At 36.8% G+C, this 19747-nt stretch overlaps 1 protein-coding gene across 5 annotated transcripts in view; it reads right to left on the reverse strand.

Annotated features, from left to right (window-relative positions):
* DICER1 (dicer 1, ribonuclease III) overlaps positions 1-19460 on the reverse strand; it is a 71134-nt gene extending 51674 nt beyond the window's left edge. For 2 of the 5 annotated variants that reach the window (XM_063092147.1, XM_063092151.1), the window contains exon 1: positions 1680-1767. Coding sequence is in view for 2 of the 5 variants with exons in the window: in XM_063092149.1 (XP_062948219.1) it covers positions 1680-1733 (54 nt within the window). In the remaining 3 variants the exon portion in view is untranslated. Of the gene's footprint in view, positions 1-1679; positions 1780-2719; positions 2786-19162 lie in introns of those variants that run through there. The other 3 variants (XM_063092149.1, XM_063092150.1, XM_063092148.1) reach the window with 3 other exon arrangements.
* Positions 19461-19747: the final 287 nt, after the last annotated feature.

Genomic DNA, 19747 nt, shown 5'->3' on the forward strand with positions numbered 1-19747 from the left:
CCAAAAAAAAAAAAAAAAAAAAAAAGGTGTAAGAAAATAATAAAAGCTATTAGAAAGGAATTTGTACAAAAGAAATTTAATATTAAAACGGGGAATTGGGCCGAGCCCGTGGCGCACTCGGTAGCGTGCTGCACTGGTAGCGCGGCGACGCTCCCGCCGCGGGTTCGGATCCTATATAGGAATGACCAGTGCACTCACTGGCTGAGTGCCGGTCACGAAAAAAGCGACCAAAAAAATAAATAAATAAATAAAATAAAATAAAATAAATTAAAAAAATTTTAAAAACGGGGAATTAATCAAAGCATACCCCTCTGTGATATCTGGTCCCAAACGGTACTCTGAACATTACTGTCCCCTACTCACTATTGCCTGACCTCTGCCACCTCCATCCTTTTGCTCAGATCATTCACCCAGCTTAGAATGTGATCCTACCTCTCACCACCTTTCACCAGCAAGTTTCACAACCAAAGAGTAATCTGTTGGCTGAATGCCTCTAACGCACTAAACATACTCCTTAACTGATCACCTAAAAGTTCTTCAATCCTGTATTTTACTCCTATGTCTAATATCCATAAAATAGTGTACTGTTGTAATTTTATAAGACTTCTACACTCAGATAATTTCTTTTAAATCTCTATTCTCACTTAAATATAACCAATTAGACTAGGATTTCCTTTAGTATAGGAGCTGTATATTGTACACTTATTCATATTACCCACTGTACCTACCCACACTTAGGACATGGCAAGCAAACGATGAAGGTTTGTAGAATGAAAACAACGTTCACCTGAGTAACACAGAAACCTTCAAAGAGCTTCTATTTGCCTTTCATACTTTATAGCACATCACATATATTCACACGTACACACATACATACACATCTTATTCTTTTACTGGAACACATGCTCCGAAACAACAAGATGTGTCTCTCATTCTCTGCATCTCTTAAATTCCTGCTATATTCCATACATACATTTAAATAAATATTTGATAAACTGAATCAGAGGTTCATGAATGAGGTTCATGAATCATGATTTTCACAATAATGTATACAACAGAATCATGGATAGTTCAAGATGTTTCTATTTGCTTTGGAAATACACATCTACCCCACCCCTTGGTGGGTGGTGCAGGAGAGAGGATTTATAAGAAAATGAAAGACAGCAATATAACCCTCCCAGTTATATTTTCCAAAAGGTCATAATATTTAAATTAATTTTCATTCATTTAGTATATAGTGGCTGGCCCCAGAAATGCATTTTTATTTAGGGAAAGCAAATCCAAGATTTAAAAACTCAATAGGTAATCTAATAATGTGAAAACAGAAAAACCTATAGTTTTGCCAATTTTTATTCTCTCTGGCACATTTAAATAGATTTTTTTGTTATTGTTTTTAACTTGGCCTTAATGAAAAGCTCTGAATCCCTGCTGGTAAGTAAAAAAGTTCTCTAGTTTCATAGATGAACTGACTATCGTTAACTGCTTTGGCAGAGCCAAAGGAATAACTTCATGGAACTGTATTTCCACTACAGATTTTAAATTTCTGGTCAAACAATTTATACTCATGAAATTGGTGAGGTTATTTCACAGCTTCCATATACTATTCATTTAGAAAAATTTAGTAAAAGACAAGAATAAACTGTCTTCCTCTTTCCACATATGATAAACCACAGATTTACCGTTTTAATGTTTGAGATCTCTGTGTTGCTGTTGTCTGAACTGCATTTTGACATTGTGATAGCAGTTTATTGGAAAATCACAGCATGCCAAGCTTCTGCTCTAAAAATAAATGCAAAAATAGCCAAATTTAAGATTCCTGTAAACTGAATATAAACACATCTACAAGACAGCCCTACTGATATAAAGAGTTGAATAAAAGACCATTATTTTGTATTAAATTTTAAACAAAAGGCATTTGGGTTATTTTAGGATACCAAGTCTTATCCCATAACAAAGAACAAGAGAATGAGCTGCAACAATAGCATGCCAAATTCCTAGAGATTGGGACAGGTTGATAAAAAGCTAGAGAAAAATTCAAGAAAAGATTTTGAAATGAATACAAGGAACTCAAACAAAGTAAATAAATTCTAAAGAAGGTGCTTGATTGATTACAGGGAAAAAAAATTAAGTGTTTTTTCTAAATTCATATGTTCAAAAGAGATAAAGGTCACCAGAAGAGGTACTTGGCTGAAAAATCCAAATAACCTAGTAATTAGTCTTTAATACATGCATGAAATCCATCAGCAATTCCAATTTCCCAAAATGAAATTAAAAACACAAACTCAAAGAACAATTAAATGTACACTATATACTCTTTCATAGAATTCATTTATGGATAAAAGAATTCAAGAACACAGTTAACAATGTTAATGTTGGGGAGAAATTAAATTTAGTGTAGCTCTCCTAAAAGAGATTATAAATCAAAAACTAAGAAAATATAAAGTATTGATATGAAAAGCTTAATTTAATCAACAAATATTGATTTTGTTAGATTTGACACCAGATTTTATTTACACTCATTAGCTTACTGCAATGCCTCTGTTACCATAAGCTCAGGAAGAACATGTAGGCAGTGGTCTCTTTCCACTTATCTACTTCCGGTGCTTTAAGGCATTCACATGGAGGTTAAACTTTCTCATTTCACACACAAATTTGTTTTGCTAAGAAGTTTACAAAGAATGGGACAACCTTAATACTACTTTAGTATGTACATATTTACCTCCAAATGCTGATTCTAAGTTCTGTCAGAGTTTCCAAGTCTGTATTAATGCATACCCTAGGTAACCTAAAAGCAATCAGAGAGAATATTTTAGAAGAGACACCTCATTTTTAAAAATCAACTTTAAGAAATTTGCTACTTGACAAAATTTTCATTCAACTTATCAGAAGAAGATCCCTGATAAAATAATATATTTATATACTGGGAGAGAAGAAGACAGTACATGGCTGAAAGAGCTGTCCTTCAAAATCTGTATTATGTTCTAATATGACTGGAAAAAAAAAAAACTTGTTATTACAATCCAATTAGATATAAGGGAGACCTCTTGGCATTAAATTACATTTTCCCAAGTAAAATTTGGCTTTAAAAATACTTAACAAACACTATGGTAAATCAGCATCATGCTTTACATGAGCATATCTTCCTACGTCCCAGTATGTCCAAGTCTGTGCTTTCTAAAGTTACCTCCTACGTCATTTGCCCTTTAATTACATTCTATATTGACACTTCCTAAGATGCAAACAACACACACCAACATGGCCTGATGTGTCACACTCTAGACTGTTTCTGATTCATATTCACCTCTTTTCTAGTAACACCATGTTGGGGCCCAGAAAATGATCCTCTGAAATATGCTGCTATGACATGCTGAATTTAAAGAAGCAGCCTCAAGGTCTCTCTGACCTCCTCTCCACTCCTGTCTCTCAACCCTGTCTCTACCAAAGCACAGGATGAAGCTTTTCTCTGAAGTTCCCTTAATTGCCTAGAAACTAGACCCCCAAAGAGGAACACAATTGCCTTCAATCCCTTCCCTGAAATTTCATTAACCAGAGAAGATGAAAACTCATATTAAAAAGAGAATGAAAATTAAAGACCACACATGGAGCCCAGAGAAACTCTGTTCTCTGCTACCATTCAATTCTAAAGAGAATTATTTACTAACCACTGTCTGAACAATGGGTCCATTCATTCTCGCTAATAATCATTTATGACCCCTCAAAAGAACTGTCTACATTCTTCACTTCCCTCTCCCCAATGAAGGCATTCACATGGAGAATCTCTTTGAGTTTTCATATTTTGTATGACTCCCGTGCATATGTGTACATGTAATAAATTTGTTATGCTTTTCTCTTGCCAATCTGTCTTTTGTTATGGGGTATTAGCTGTCATCCTTTATGATGGGGGGGGGAAGGATCACTTTTCCGCCCCTACAACCATAATCAAAATAACAAACGGACAATCCTTTAAAATTCAACGCAACAACTATTATAAAATTACTGCTAAGTTATCCAAATTCTTTCCCTAGTCAATTCTGTATAAACATTAGAAAGGTAATAAGCCAAGTACAATGACAACTTATTTTATGTGACAATACAAAGCCAATATGTCATTTTCCAATTTTAATTGATGAACACAACTTAAATTACAAACTTACAAAATCCTGTTCCATAGGCCCCTTTAAGATAACTCTGAAACAGACACATCAACGTTGGGGCTCAGTAAACAATACCCCTAAATATGACACTATGACATGCTGAGTACTTTGAATTAAAGCAGCAGCCTCGGAACCAAGTTCTCTCTGACCTTCCCCCAGCCCATCTCTCCATCTTCTTTTTCCTGAAGCACAGAGAGAGGCTTTCTCTAAAGTTTCCCTTATCTGACTAAGAGAAGTTCCCCCAGAAGGAATGCAATTGTCCAGAACTCCCTCGCAGGAATCCACATTAACCAGAGAAGATTAACTCTAAAGGAGAGGAGACTAACGGTCTCTATGCCCAGACAGACCTTTCACCTAGTCTTCTGAACCACTGCTGCCTGAGACTTTATCTGCATAATAAGACACCTTTGCTTATCATACATTTCTTCCCCTCACCCTCACAAAGCTTGTGTTGCCACCTTCCCACCAGAGGTCCCAGACCATTTCTTTCTGTAGCTCCAAATGCTATTTAAGTTTCAACAATCTGACCCCTCTTTGAGTCTCATATTTTGTAGAACTCCCATGCATAGGCACGTAATAAATTTGCATGTCTTTTCTCCTAAACTCTCTACTGTCAAATTTATTCCAGAAGCAGAAATTATCGAACCTTCAGAGGGTGGAAGGAATGTTCCCTCCACCCCTACACCACATACCAGATACTCAGACAAGTTTTAATACAAACCAACAAACTTAACCCACATTAGCATCTAAAGGCACTAGTAAGGTTTATCCTTTCAAAGGCTAGTAACAAGAGGCAGCTAACCCTTCCATCTGAAGCCTAAAGGCATCTAAAGCTTCCTGGTGTGAATTTTCAAAATTTGTAACTTCCAACTCATCTATTTTATTATGTCACAGTTTCTGGTACTATTAACTTTACGAATATTACTGTCCAGATTTCATTCCTACTCTCACAAAGTCCAAAATGCACAACTTCCATAAAGTCTCACGGTAAACAAGAGGAAAAACAACACTATTATGAACACTGTGATATTAAACACTGTCAAAAGTACTCCTATAAGCTAACGGAGAAAACTAAAAAATGTTTAACAAAAGTGCTATTGGCGATTCAAGGCATTATTTTAACTGCAACCAAGCCTAAATCACTAAGGACATCCATGGCTATGGATATAAAATAATGGGTTTATATGATTGTCAGCATAAGAGCAAATATAAATTAAAAATGAGAGGCATAATTCTCCCTGTTGAAAATAAAGGAGAAAAGACTTCTCCTTTTCTTTTTCAGAATCTTTCTCCTTCCCTTTCAATTTATCTAAATCTAAGCCTCTAGTATCATGACTCATAGTCTCATAAGAAATGTTCTCATAAGGAATATTTCCTCAAGGATCTGACAGCTATCTGAAATGTAATCAACAAGGAAACTAAACCCAATCTCCCAGTTCCTAGGAGCAGATGGGCCTTAATATGTCACCTGTCTCCAAACTGTAAAATCTACCAATAATAATAAAGATATGAGAAAATTAGCAATTTTATCTTCAAAACATGGATGTATTGGATTGTAACCACTTAGTTATATAAGAGTAAGATTTCTTTGTCTTTACAATCTCTTTAGCAACTGCCTGTGATGCTTATCACAGTCTCATACGCTTATTCAATAATAAAATTGTTTTCTTTCTCTTAGGAGATTTTGTTTTTAATTATATTTCTCCAACATTGGTTTTTGTTTGTTTTGGTTTTTTGTGGCTGTCCAGTACAGGAATCCAACTCTGGACCTTGGTGTTATCAGCACCGTGCTCTAATGAACTGAGCTAACCAACCAGCCTGGTTTTTGGTGTTTTTTTTGTTTTTACTTCTTTAAACATTGCCTAATTCTCACATAGTATTTATGCCAAATAACAAAAGTCCACTTCGTGGAACTTAAATACTGGAAAAATCTTAAAATATGCTGCTCAACAACATTGAGAAGACTGGGGAAAGTTTAAAAGATAAAGGTGGAGCTAAGGAAGCAAACATTAAAAATGAATCCATGCATCAAAAGGATGCAAGTTGATTAAAAACAACTCCCACCTATCCCCCTTTTCTAAATTATAGCTAGAGAAGAAAAATTCTCAGCTGTTTTAGCTAACTCCATAAGTCAAGCTGATGCTCTCACCTCTTAATATACAGTCATTCCACTCCCTATGGAGGAGGCACTGAGTAATGCCACAAAAGATGTAGAAAGCAATTTGGTTTTTTTGGGTAAATATCTTTCATTTAAAAATTATCTCATGCCAGCAGGAGGTTTGGTGTCAGGAAGATCAAGGTTTACATCCAGACTCCACTACCTCTGTAAGGTGGTTTCCTTGCTTAGAAAACAAGAACATCTGACTACTGTGAGGATTAAATGTGGAAGAGACTATTATGTGGTAAGGACTATTATGAGGAAAAAGTGCTTAGAACATAGAAAATGATCAACAAATAGTTTTTTTAAAATTATATTACCACCTCTACCTAAAACCACTGTTTATAAACAATTCTTAAAACTCTTAAAATTTTAAGGAACCACTTTGAAAAAAATCTAAAATGTTTTATTATTCCTAAGATTGAATATAGAGAATGCATTCCCATATAAATTTAAAGTATACAAGATTTTATACAGTATTTTTAGCCAGATTAACCTTAAAAACCACAAACTCCTGGATGGGACCAGGCCATTTCACCCCCAAATATGCCACTTTGGCATACTGATTATTTTGAGCTGAAGGCAATTAAGAATCAACAGATTTAGGAAAAGTTCTCTGCCCTCCCCCTTTCTTCCTAAAAGTAAGGCATAAATTCCACTTTCTCCTGTACCAGGAAGAGAAGAATGACCTTTATCATGGCAGACAAAGATGGCACTGAGATGAGTCTGCATAAACAAACGTTACTAAATAACACTTATCTAACCCATTAGTTTCCTCTACATACTTCCTAGTTACCTTTTCCCAATTTATTGGCCCTAGAAGCCAAACCACTTTTCCTTTCCTATTTCACAATTTATCACCCTTTGTTAAGAGGGTATATAAGCCTTTGCATCTAAGTGCTTCTTTGGGGTTTCATTTCTTTTCTTTGAAGCCCCTGTGCACATAAAAACATTAACATCAATACAATTTGCAGGCCTTTTTGGTCATCAAGACAATTTGTTCATCTGTCTTAGGTCAGTTTAATTTGCAGATCCCAGCTACATAACCTAAGAGAAAAAGTTTTTCCTCCCCTACATTTCAAACTACCTAGTCATTATGAATTTATATTAAAATGAAAACCAGGACTGGCCCGTTAGCTCAATTGACTTGAGCATGGTATTTATAACACTAAGGTCCAGGATTTGATCCCTGTACCAGCCAGCTGTGAAAAAAAAAAAAGAAAGAAAAATTGTCACAGAACATGGTACGTTATATGAAATAAATAGCTTTGTATCCACTAGTTCACTTTTGAAGAAAAAAACAAACAAAAAATACTACGTGCTACCTACTGGATGGACAGTCATCACTAAAAACATCATTTCATTAATGGTCTCACTAAATGTTTTCATCCTTAGGCAATGAAATGTTCCATAGATGGGCAAGAAATAAAAAGAATCAAATGCATAAGTTTTGAAAATATAAAATACAAGATAAAAAGATAGGGAATACCCAAAATAGCCACGGTATATAAAATAAATATTTGAAGAAGTTAACTATTATTTAGTAAATATAGATTATTAAAAGACAAAGGTCAAATCAAAGATTGAGAGGTTAAGGGATAATGATTTCAAGAATTTAAACACTGGTACCTTTGGACAGTTAAATATAAAGCTTGAGAAATACTTACATTTTTACTTTTAATTATCATATCTGTCATTATTAATCAAAAATCCTGTACATTAATCTAGCCTACAGCATTACCACAGAAAAACTTCATATAGAAATAACCCCACCCACCAAAAAAAAATCTACATATCTAACAGTGAATGAGGGAACGGTTTGATAAACCATGGTTCATTTTACATGATGAAATCTAATCCAGCCATTAAAAATGATGACAGTTTGTAATGAACAAAAATACTTAGGTTATGGCATTAAATGAAAAGCAGAACTTTTTATTTACAGTAAGATCATGATTGTATCTTAAAAACTCAAGAAAGGAGAGAAAGAAGGGAGGAACAGAGGAAGGGAAGGAGGGGAAAGAGAGAAGAAAGAGGGAAGGAGAGAGAGAAAATTCACCCAAAAATTGATGGTGAGGGCTATGGGTTGAATGTGTCCCCCAAAAGTGTGAGCTGGAAACTTGATCACCACTGTGACACTGATATGAGAACAGGAAATCTAATTATGATATCTGAAAGGTGGGGCCTTTAAGAGGCGATTGGATTGTGAGGACTATGCTCTCCTGAATAAATTAATCCATTCATGGAGTAAGGGGCTAATGGTTAAATGGGTAATCACGAGTGTAGACTGGTGACTTTGTAAGGACAGCACATAAAAGAGCTCTTGCCATTCTCACCATCTGGTATCATGCACTGCCATGGGACTCTGTACAGAGTCCCCACCGTGAAGAAGGTCCTCACTAGATGTGCCCCCTGGACTTTGGACTTCCCAGCCCCCAAAATTGTAAGAAATAAACCCCCTTTCTTTATACATTCCCCTGTCTCGGGTATTATGTTATAAGCAACAGAAAATGAACTAATTACAATGAAAAATTTTTTTCCTTTAAATGTTTCTGCATTTTAAAATTCCCTACAATATGAACATGCATTGCTTTTAAAACTGGAAAACAAACTTTCAAACTGAGAGTGGTGTGTGTGAAAACAATAGAGTCATACACAGCATAATATCACAGTCAATGATAGACCGCATAGACAATGGTGATCCCACAAAATTATAATGCCTATACCATATAGCCAAGGTGTACAGTAAGCTGTACCATCTAGGTTTGTATAAGTACACTCTATGATGTTTGCTCACCTAACAATGCATTTCTCAGAAGGTATCCCCTTCATTAAGTGATGTACGACTACAGTTTAGAGATATATGATTCTGTTTGCTTTAGGTAATGAGAAAAAAAAAAAAAACTCCTCCACTCTTAAGCCACTAAATGTGGTAAAATTTACTTCAGTATCTATAATTTAAACCACAAATTCCCTAGCCTTCTTTTCATGTAAAACTCTATGAACCAAACAAATTTCTGGGTTTCTCTAAATCTGTAACATAAATGTATTATGTTTAGATTTCAACATAATCATGCCTAAAATTAGATTTGTCCAAAATTGGAGTTGAACACAGGTCAAATACCATTTTAATAAATTCCATCCATCAAAATTTCCATATAAAAAGTATCTCTAGGCTGCCAGCCAAGGGCCCACTTACTTGGTGTACTTGTCAGAAAGACAATATTCCAACACATCAAAACAGCACAGATACCACCCCTCCCCTTCAAGTTACCTATAATGACATTTACCCTGAGTTTCGTTTCAAGAGACTTAAATATGTAATACACCACTAGCTTTCAGGGTGAGTTTTAAGGTTAATATTTGATTCCAAATTTCTGTAACTTTCCAATTCCTTAACACTGCTACAAGTGCTAGAATTTTTTATTCAATTCATGACTATCTTCTGCCTATCTTTATACCAGGTAAGAACGTACATGAGGAAAAAGGAGCCACAATTTCCTATACGTCAAGCTGTTTTGAGAGAATATAATGTAAATACTTGGATACTAAAGAAGAGGTCAATCCTGAGATAAAATGAACCTAAGAGGCTGCTGAATATGATGGATGTTTAACAAACGTTGAGACAGGAAAGCAAATATATTAAAAGTTCCAGACAAGGGGTAAATTACCACAACATAGCTTCTGTGCAACATCTCATGATATCTGCCTTCCCTATAACAAATACCACAACAAGTACCTACCAACAGATGATCTTCTACTCCCCGCCCCCACCTCTCATGCACCTCACTCCCAATATTTCCCTGAAAAACTCTATTGTTTGACTCCCCTCTCATTCAGCACACATGAGCTATCTCTACCACCCAAATCAGTGCTTAATTATATCTATTACCCATATTATCTGTTTCTGTGGAGTTGTTTTGTTTTGTTTGGCAGCTGGACAGTACCGGGATCCAAAGCTTTGACCTTGGTGTTATCAGCACCGTGCTCTCTCAAGTGAGCTAACCGGCCAACCCCATATTAGTTGCCATTGCATATTAGTTGTTTAAGTTTGTAATGACTAGGTAGTTTGAAATGTAGGGGAGAAGATATCCATAAACACATTTTCATTGATTAATTCTAAGTTAAGAATAAGCCTTACTGGTCTAACCTTAAATTAATCTCTATTGAGTTAAAACAGCTTTTTAAAGGTCAAATACAAAACCCAATTTTAATACTTTGTACTTTAACAACCCAGATGATTTTTAAAAGTTTAATGTTGTCATCCTTGGCATCCCAAGCCAAAAAGAAGAGTTCAGGGCCAACTAGAAACTGTCAAAGCCAGAGAGGTACAATTTGTAAAATGATAATTTTAACATCATCCAACCACACCCATCCTAGTATCCTTTTCAGATATTCACAACCACTACAAAATTCTCTCCCACATTAATGCAAACTAATCTGATTCTAACCTTAAAAAGGTTTCAGAAACAACTTAAAGTTCTTAAAAGTTACAGGTATAAGTGGGAAAACACAAACACTCGCAATATTTCTCAATTTTAATTTTCCATTTCAGAAATTTTATTTTGTTAGGTTTTAAATTCAGGCAAAACTCTATTCAATGCCAACTAATAAATGTAGAAGGAATGACAGAAGAATTACCATTTTTAACCATCACATTATTAAGTGAAGCAAAAACCCTTAATGGATGCTAAAAATTGGGTGGAAATTACAAAAGAATACTTACATTGTCTGAAAGTATCCCTGCACAGATTATCTTCTAATTACAAATGAAAACTGGTATTTTTATATGTGGAAAACCTGAAGACCTAACAGATACCACCTTAACCCAAGTGACAAGTTAAGATCACCAAACTGACAACATGTATCAAACTGACAACATGTATTATGTACTTTTCCTGCCATAAGTACAAAACCTGAATGTAATCATGAGAAAACATAAAACCAAGTCTGAGGTTCATTCTATAAAATAACTGGCTTGTACTCTTCAAAATGTCAGCATCATAAAAGACAAAAGCGGAGAAACTCTTCCAGATTAAAAGAGTAGAGACATGACAACTGAATGCAGTGCACAATCCTGGATGAATCTACATAAAGTTTTACTTCTCTAGTGAAATGAAAAGTGCCACCTTAAGACACCTTATCATCATACTAGGGGCTCCTGAACAGTGAAATATACTAAGTACATTTATATTACAGAAACTAGTATGTACTGTGTAATTTTTACTTAACACAATCTAGACAACACAGGTATTTTGCCAGAACATTTCTGCTTAGACAGGACACAAATTTCACATATGTATGTATAAGTTAGGGTTAGGGTATATTATATATATTTAATATTTTTATGTATTTTAATTATTTTATATATAATATATATAAAATATACATACACACACATATATATATATATATTTTAACAACCAAGATTTAAACTACGCTAAGGTGGATTTAAGAAAATTACTTAGCTCCCTATTCTTGGCCAAAATATGGACTAAACTCATACATAAAAAAACAATTCCTAGAATCCTAATGTTTAGCAACAAAAAAGCTAGAAGTTTACAAAGACTTAGTGCTACAGTCTCTGTAAAAACAATATTCTCCTTCAGAAGTATGTCATTTATCAATGGGAACTTTTATAATGAACATATCCCAAAAGAAAAGCACTGTTTGACAATGCCTTATTTCACATATTTCATTGAAGAAGGGTTGGAAACTAAAGTCCATATGTTACAAAAGCAATAAAGAATTACAATAAAAAAATTTTTAATTGCATTTAAAAAATTCAGCTTGCTTAAGCTCCAGTTCAATGTTAATTTTCATTTATATACTGCATTTAAATGTCAATTTAGATTATTTTATTATGTTTTCATATATTTTTATCAACAGAATTCTGCACTGTCCTTAAAACACTCAAAATTATATGACAAGTTTAGAGATCTATATAAAGATTTAGAAATTTGTTCTTTTTTTCCTTTTTAATGTTTAGCTGTACAATATACATGACCCTGAAAAAAAAAAAAGGGTAATCTTAGTAAAGTATTACATATAAAATATAATAAGCGTTTAAAATTAGAACATGAAGGTGCTCATCAGACACTTCTTTCCTCAATAATAGAGGATTCTCAGTGGGTTACTTGCTCTTTGCTATACTGACCAAATGCAAAGCTTTAAAGAGTTCCTGTCAGATTCTCATTCATAAACAAATATTTACTAAGTGGTGCTAGATGTGGGAACAGAAGATGAAACGACTCAATTGTCTCTGAAATATCCTGCCATCTATTCAAGGCAAAATGTATCTAGTTTTCAAGGCTTATTTCCCAGGGTTTTCATCTTATATTTCCTGCTCAGAACATCTCACAATTCTAAAACCTCCTTTCTTACTTATGGTTACTATATACAAACCTTAATGCTTAACAAATGCAGTCTCTCCTTTACATATTTCATACTTAGTCTACATTACCAGCTAGAAATAGAGAAGCCCCTCAATTATATGGGTGTTTCAAAGATTACTGACTGTAAGATACCCTGGAGACTTATTAAATTTCTCCTTTTACTAGTGAGAAAATTAATACTAAGTCTAGAAAGACCAGGTGACTTGCACTTAATTACACAGCTAGTTACTTTCAAGTAAAGACAAACCAGAACACAGGTTTGTTAATCACTGACTATTTTACACTGTTCATTCAGTTCCATCACATCTGCCTCAGTTATCTGGAATCTTGTTATTCCAAAATCAACCTATTACTTGTCTTTGTATGTGCAAACATAACCAAAACCAGGTGTCTACAAATGGGGTTCATGAGGGGTCCCTGTACCTCCCGCAATTTTACATAAAATTGTAAGTATGTACATGTATATTTTTCTTGGGATACAATTCAGATCTTTCATAAAATCAAGTCTCCAAAGAGTAAGAAACATTGGTCTAGTCAAGCACATATGACATATAAAAAGCTTACTCTTGTTTAAAGTATAGTTTCAAGGATGATATGCTTACTCATGTATAATAGATAAATAATGGGTTATTTAGGGAAAGTCAGAGATATTACACTTGGTATCACTATTACAGACTCAACTAAAACAGCTGAACCAGAATGGACAATCCTCATAGAAAATTTGACTATGAAATATTGCTCTCAAGCCCTCTTTTACTTTTCACTTTCCATTATAAAACTGGACATATATTTCAATATTAATAATTGGGGGAGGGTTCACAGTATAATCTAATCACATTAAGAATACAGCAAAATTTTCTCTAAAGCACATATTTATAGGAAAAATAATATCACCTAAATTTTATCAAATGCTAATGACAGTTTACAGACAAGGAAGCTGAGAGGCTGCCATATGCCCATTGTTCCTCAGCTACAAACTGTAAGAATCAAGATTTAAACCCTGGTTTCTCTGACACCAAAACACTTGCTCTTAAATATTCCGAAAATGCTATGATAAAACATTAATATTTAATTTCTCATAGGGGAAAAAGTTAAACTACCACTAATCGGTGCTAGCCATGAGCAATGTTTGCACAGCAGGGCACGTAAGAGGAGAGGCTATGTGTTCACAATGTTACACTAGCCCTCCTAGGCTGTTACCAACAGAATGAAGACAGAAATCCAGGAATCTCAAAACATCCCAAAGTATTAGGTAAGTCTACTGCCTTTCTTTTTCCCTTTAAATGAACCTTTCTATATCGTTTCAAAGATCAGTTTTTAAATTGAGATCTTTCTCTGATTATTCAAGTTCTGTAAGTATAGTATTTTCTAAAATTCTAACCTGGTTATCTGACCTTATTTTCTAATCCCCAAAAGGATTTTTCAAATGTGTTTTTAAAATCCTTACTGTATTGCAAATATTGAGCTGTCACTTAAAAACAACCACCCAACATTCAGGGTTAGCCTACCTCAAAAATGAGAAAGTCTATAGTACCAGTAAAACTCCCATTTTTATAGCAATTTTCTTCCATGATTCTGAACACTTCCCTCAGTCTGCAATGTTAAATATGTACATAATCATATGTATTTCACAAACAGAGAAGGACTAAGTAGCATGATTTGTCCAAAATCAGAATAGTAATTATCTTTTTAAAAGCCTTAATATGCAAGCAGTATTATTCTCCACAAAATTATATTAGCTTCTAAATACTTCAAAAAGTATTTAAAAAAATAGACTTTTATAATTTATTCATTCAAATCCGAGTGCCTCCTATACGCCAGGCGCTGTGTCTGGCAATGAATATGCATGAAGAACTTAATCTTTACTATTACTATAAATCTTAACATAACCAAGAATATTTAATGTTGTCATAAGCCTCAAAACTCAAAGCCCTAAGGCCAAACTTAAGCCTGTCATGTCTTACTTCCAGTAAAAGCCTTACTGACATCCTCAGACAGTATTTTGTGGCATCATCTTAGTAACTTAATTAAAATGTATAATAACTGCATGTTAAAGGAGTACAAGCAATCCATTGAGAATTTTAGGTAAACTGGAAAACCATTTTGTACTCAGAATTTGTTTTAACAAAGGTTTTCTTACATGACTGAAAATTTCAATTTCATCAGCTATACTGCAAAAATAATGCTTTTCTCTCTATATTCATTCATTTACTGAGTATATACCACACACATTCCTAAAGACTGGCAGAGAATCACTATCGGGAACATCCTGACAGCCTATACTGTCCAGACGAGAGTTCACTCCTGAATGGGCTGTTATTTGGCATCTGTCTAAAGCCTGAATGAGACAATTGACATTTGAGTGACACCACCTTAAAGACAAATTAACCAAACTCTAATGAATCAAATCACTGTAATAGTGCAAATGTATGTTACTAAAGCTTTTCTATTATGCCTTAGGCTTTCATCCAGTTTCTCTAAAATGGCATGTGAGAAATGTTTCTCTATCATTTGTAAAATTTAAAACATTTCTCCATATATTGTTAATGCTATTTTATGTAAGAATCAAAATGATTAATTATTCTTCATACAAGAGAAAAATCTGCTTCCCCTATTAATTAGTATGCTTCCTTTCATTAATCAATGCCAACTCTAATTAGTCCTGTTTCCTCTTTCACTCTAGCAAAATAAAAAATAAAAGAAAAAACACTTTAGTTATATAGCAGGCACTGAGCTGTCCTTGCCCTAAGCCTCTCATCTAATTCTCTCCCTCCACACACTTACCCCCACCAACTTTTACCATTATTTTCATAGTCCTCTCAAATACCTTTCTATTATTATAAGACCATTCTCAAATCCCTTCTCAGAGTAGACAGATGATCAATTATTAAATAAATGGTTGTCTCTGCATAGAATATACTCATACTAAAGTCTCTTTAGCAGAAATTAGTAAGAACTGAAAACCAGCCTTCATTGTGCAAACGATTTGATAAACAACAAAGAATTAGAAAATAAGGACTTAAAGATCCAAGTTCCTCAGGTTAAGGAGGTAGAACCAAGAAAATAATGCTGCCTTGGAAGATTACAGTATACTTTGGCAAGTCGTTAAGTACACAGTAAAGAAAATATTGCAAAGAAACCTTTGAAAAAGTATAATACATATGCATCCATTGGGTTTTCACGATGAGCTAAACTCTTGAATGTCCGAACAGCACAGCACAAGGTAAACAAAATAAATCGCTTGGCTCCAACATTCTATTTATTTACACAAGTTAAAAAAAGACCTCTGGCATTCAACAAAGCACATCACTCCATGTTTGATCAACTGAATGAATTCAGTTATCTGAATACTTAATTGCCAGACACCATGACAGGAACCAAGATCACAAAATGAGTAAATCCTGGGCTTCAAGGAGATTACAGTCTTTTATTGACACAGAGGAACTCATTATAGGAAATTATCACTGTTGAGAACCCTGAGAAACTCACATTGCAGTAAATTCTGAGTCTAGTGCTTTGATGATCAAGAAACAATCTGTCCAATTCTGAGTACACATCCAAAAGGAGAGAAAGCAGGGATTCAAATAGATATTTGTATTCCTTCGTTCACAATAGTGTTATTCACATTAGCCAAAAGATGGAAGCAACCCAAATGGCCATCACCAGATGAATGGGTAAACAAAATGTGATATATACATACAATGGAATATAGTCAGCCTTAAAAAAGAAGGAAATTCTGACACATGCTACAACATGGATGAACCCTGAAGATATTACGCTAAGTGAAATAAGCCAGACACAAAAGATCAGGTATTGGATGATTCTACTTGTACGTGATTCCTTGAGCTGTCAAATTCATAGAAATAGAAAGTAGAATGGTGGCTGCCTGGAGCTGTGGGTAGGGTAATGGGGAGTTCAGTGTTTAATGGACACAGAGTTGCAGTTGGGGAAGATGAAAAAGTCTGGAGATGGATGGGGGTAATAATTGCAAAATAATGTGAATGTACTAAATGCTACTGAGTTATACACTTAAAAATGGTTGAAATGGTAAATGTTACATAGATCTTACCACCACCACCCCAAAAAAGAAACAATTTGAAATATATTCAGGTAACGAGGAGTCATCTGAACATTTAAGGTTAGAGCTTCATGCATTCCACAAGACTTACTATGTGTTATGCAGACTTTCCCCCTAAAATCCACTTGGAAAGGCAATGCAATAAATGCAATGCTGTGAAAAGAACAAGCATGCAAGGACTCTGAAATCAAACTATGATTCAATCCTGGCTCTGCCACTTATAGATTCATAACTCGGGGCAATAATCACTGAGTGTTAGTTTCCTTGCCTGGAAAATAAAAACAATACTGAGTTTGTCTCAGGTCAAGGTGAGGAATATATATTTAAAAAAGAACAACAACAACAAAAAAACCCTGAAACATCTTGGCACATAATAAGGAGGCACTTAATAAAATGTTTCCCTTATCTCCTTTGCCACAAGTACATGCAAACTTGACCATAGCATGTTAAGGTCATAAGTGAGAGAATGTTATGAAAATAGATACCTTCTCAAATGAAACAAGCATCTGCATATGGCAGACATCAACAGAGAATAAAATTTCTCAATGCAATAAAAGTCATTCTCCCTAGAAGGTAGCACTACACTACAAGTACTACCCACTATATAACACCACAAAATTACTATCAAATAAGAATGTGAGCCACATCAAAATAAAAATGTCTTCTGATAAAGCTCAGCAATGGCAAACCAACCTAGCTATACAACTCATACACAGAGCCACAGACACAATCACAGCATTCAAAACTTAAACTTTACTGATAAGATGGTAGCATAGAAGGCAAAGCAAGCCCCAACAATTACAGGAAAAGGTCTTTTCTCCCCAAATTAAAATTGACTAGTTCATTTTTCCTTAAAACAGCAGTGTGGTGCCACAAGTAAACCCATAAACCTATGTTACCATTATCAATGTTTATAGTAACCATATTAAAAGCAATCTTTAGAATTCTTAATCTATAGACAGAGTTTTACAAAATATGTCCTAAACGAAGTTTTGAAATAATAATATATTTATGTGTGTGTGTGTGTATATATATATAGCATACATTGCATATAAGTGTGCCACATCGCTTTAAAGAAGACACTCCGCAAAATAAACTGTTTATTCCAAAACTTAGTTCCCCAAAATATTAATATCAGTAATTACTATTCGCTAGAAGGCTCATCTAGGATCCATCTTTTAATAAATTATTTGAGCTCTTGTCAAGGAGGGGTATTTTGATTTAGAAATTTTAATGTTTATACCAGTACATTTTCAGTTTAGTTAACCCGCCTTTAAAGCACATTTTTGAGAAATATTTTGCAAGTTACTTAACTCCTAACTGGAGCCCTTTTCCACTGACAGAGTGTGCTGCACTTGAAAACAAGCACCACGAGGACAACTGAAAATCATAATCGTAAAGACTGAGAAAATTCAAAGAGAAGCACAGACTTCCAAGTAATACCCTAATCAGATGAACGTTTTTAAAACCTGAGAGTGTAAGAATACTTATATAATTGGAGTAGACTTATCCCGTATATCAGTAACGTTTCCTTTCAACCACGACTTTCTCCACAAACGCACTGGCTGAACCCTGAAGAGAAAGAACTCCCCCCCCCCTTCTGTGTTTTTGCAAATCTTCAGGATACTGAAGACACTTTAAATGGTTTGTTAGCTGTCCTGCAGGCACAGCCATCAGGGAGGCTCAGTTTTTCTAGATAATCTGCATAAATCTGACGGCTAACTTAAAACATACACTGATTTCCCCAAAATTAAAGACCCTTAAGAAAGGCTCCTTCGCAGAGTCGAGGCATTTGGGTACAACAACATCTGAGAGGAGGGGCAAAAAGATGGCCTCGGCCACCCGCCCCTTGGGACCCGGATCTGGTCACCTGCCAATAAACACACGCGATCCTTCCCGGGAGAGACCCCAGGCTCACGCTTCCTGCCAGCCTCACGAGCCCGGCTTCATCCCCGCCCGGCCCCTTCGACGGTGTCCCCGGGGCCCAGCGCAGGCCCGCGGATGCTTCCGAGCCGCCGTCATGCGCGCCCACCTCTGCTAACCCCGCACCACTCTCCTGTGCGCGACTAGATCTGTCAAAAACCCTCTGCTCGCGGCTGGGGGATGAGCAGTGACAACGGGGATCATCCCAGATCCCCAGCCTGTACCAGAGCGGCCACAGGACGTCTCCACAGGCTGACCTGGGAGGAGGCGCCAGGATTGGGGCCCAGGAGCAGAGCCCGGCTGGGGGCCGCCGGACTCGCAGGCCGCGCCGCCCGGGGACGCAGAGGCCGCGCCATCTGCCAGCGCTGGCCGGGCCAGGCCCTAACGCGCCGCGCGGGCCCAGGCCGGCACGCGGGCCCCGGACACAAAGCGGCTCCGCGGGAGCCCGCCTCACCTGCAGCACGGGGCGCCGCGGGCCTTCAAGAACCATCGGATCCCGCTCCGGCGCGCGCGTCACAGCCCAGGCCTCCCGGTGCCGCCCGGCGCCGCCGCCGCCGCCGCCATTTCCTCCCGCTCGCCGTCGCCTCGTCCCCGCTGTCAGGTTACTCCATTCACCTGGGCCTGGAGCAGCCCGCGCCTCGCCGCGCCTCCACCTCGACCCCTCCCGCCGGCGCTTGCGGAGAATGCGCAGCGCCCGGCCGGCCCGCAGCCCGCGCACGGCCCGCGGCAACGGCGCACAGCCGCTTGGAGAATCCCACCGGCTCCCGCACCGCCCCTCCGCGCCCCCGCGCTGCACTCGCCCCGCGGCCGCATGAGAGCGAGCTTGTGATTGGACAGAGCGCGGCGGTGAAAGGTTAAATCCCGGCTCCCCAGCCAGTCAGGAGCAGGGAGACAGCGGGCGCGGGCCGCGGAGGCCCAGGCGGCGTTTGAGGCCCAGCGCTGGACGGGACCCGGCGTTGCTTCGTCTGCGGCCCCGCGCCTCGGCAATCGTCCGGGAACCGGCGCGCCGAGGTCGTGTGCTGGCCTCCATTGTTACACC

The sequence above is a fragment of the Cynocephalus volans genome, chromosome 3 (assembly GCF_027409185.1).
Source record: "Cynocephalus volans isolate mCynVol1 chromosome 3, mCynVol1.pri, whole genome shotgun sequence".
Lineage (NCBI taxonomy): Eukaryota > Metazoa > Chordata > Mammalia > Dermoptera > Cynocephalidae > Cynocephalus > Cynocephalus volans.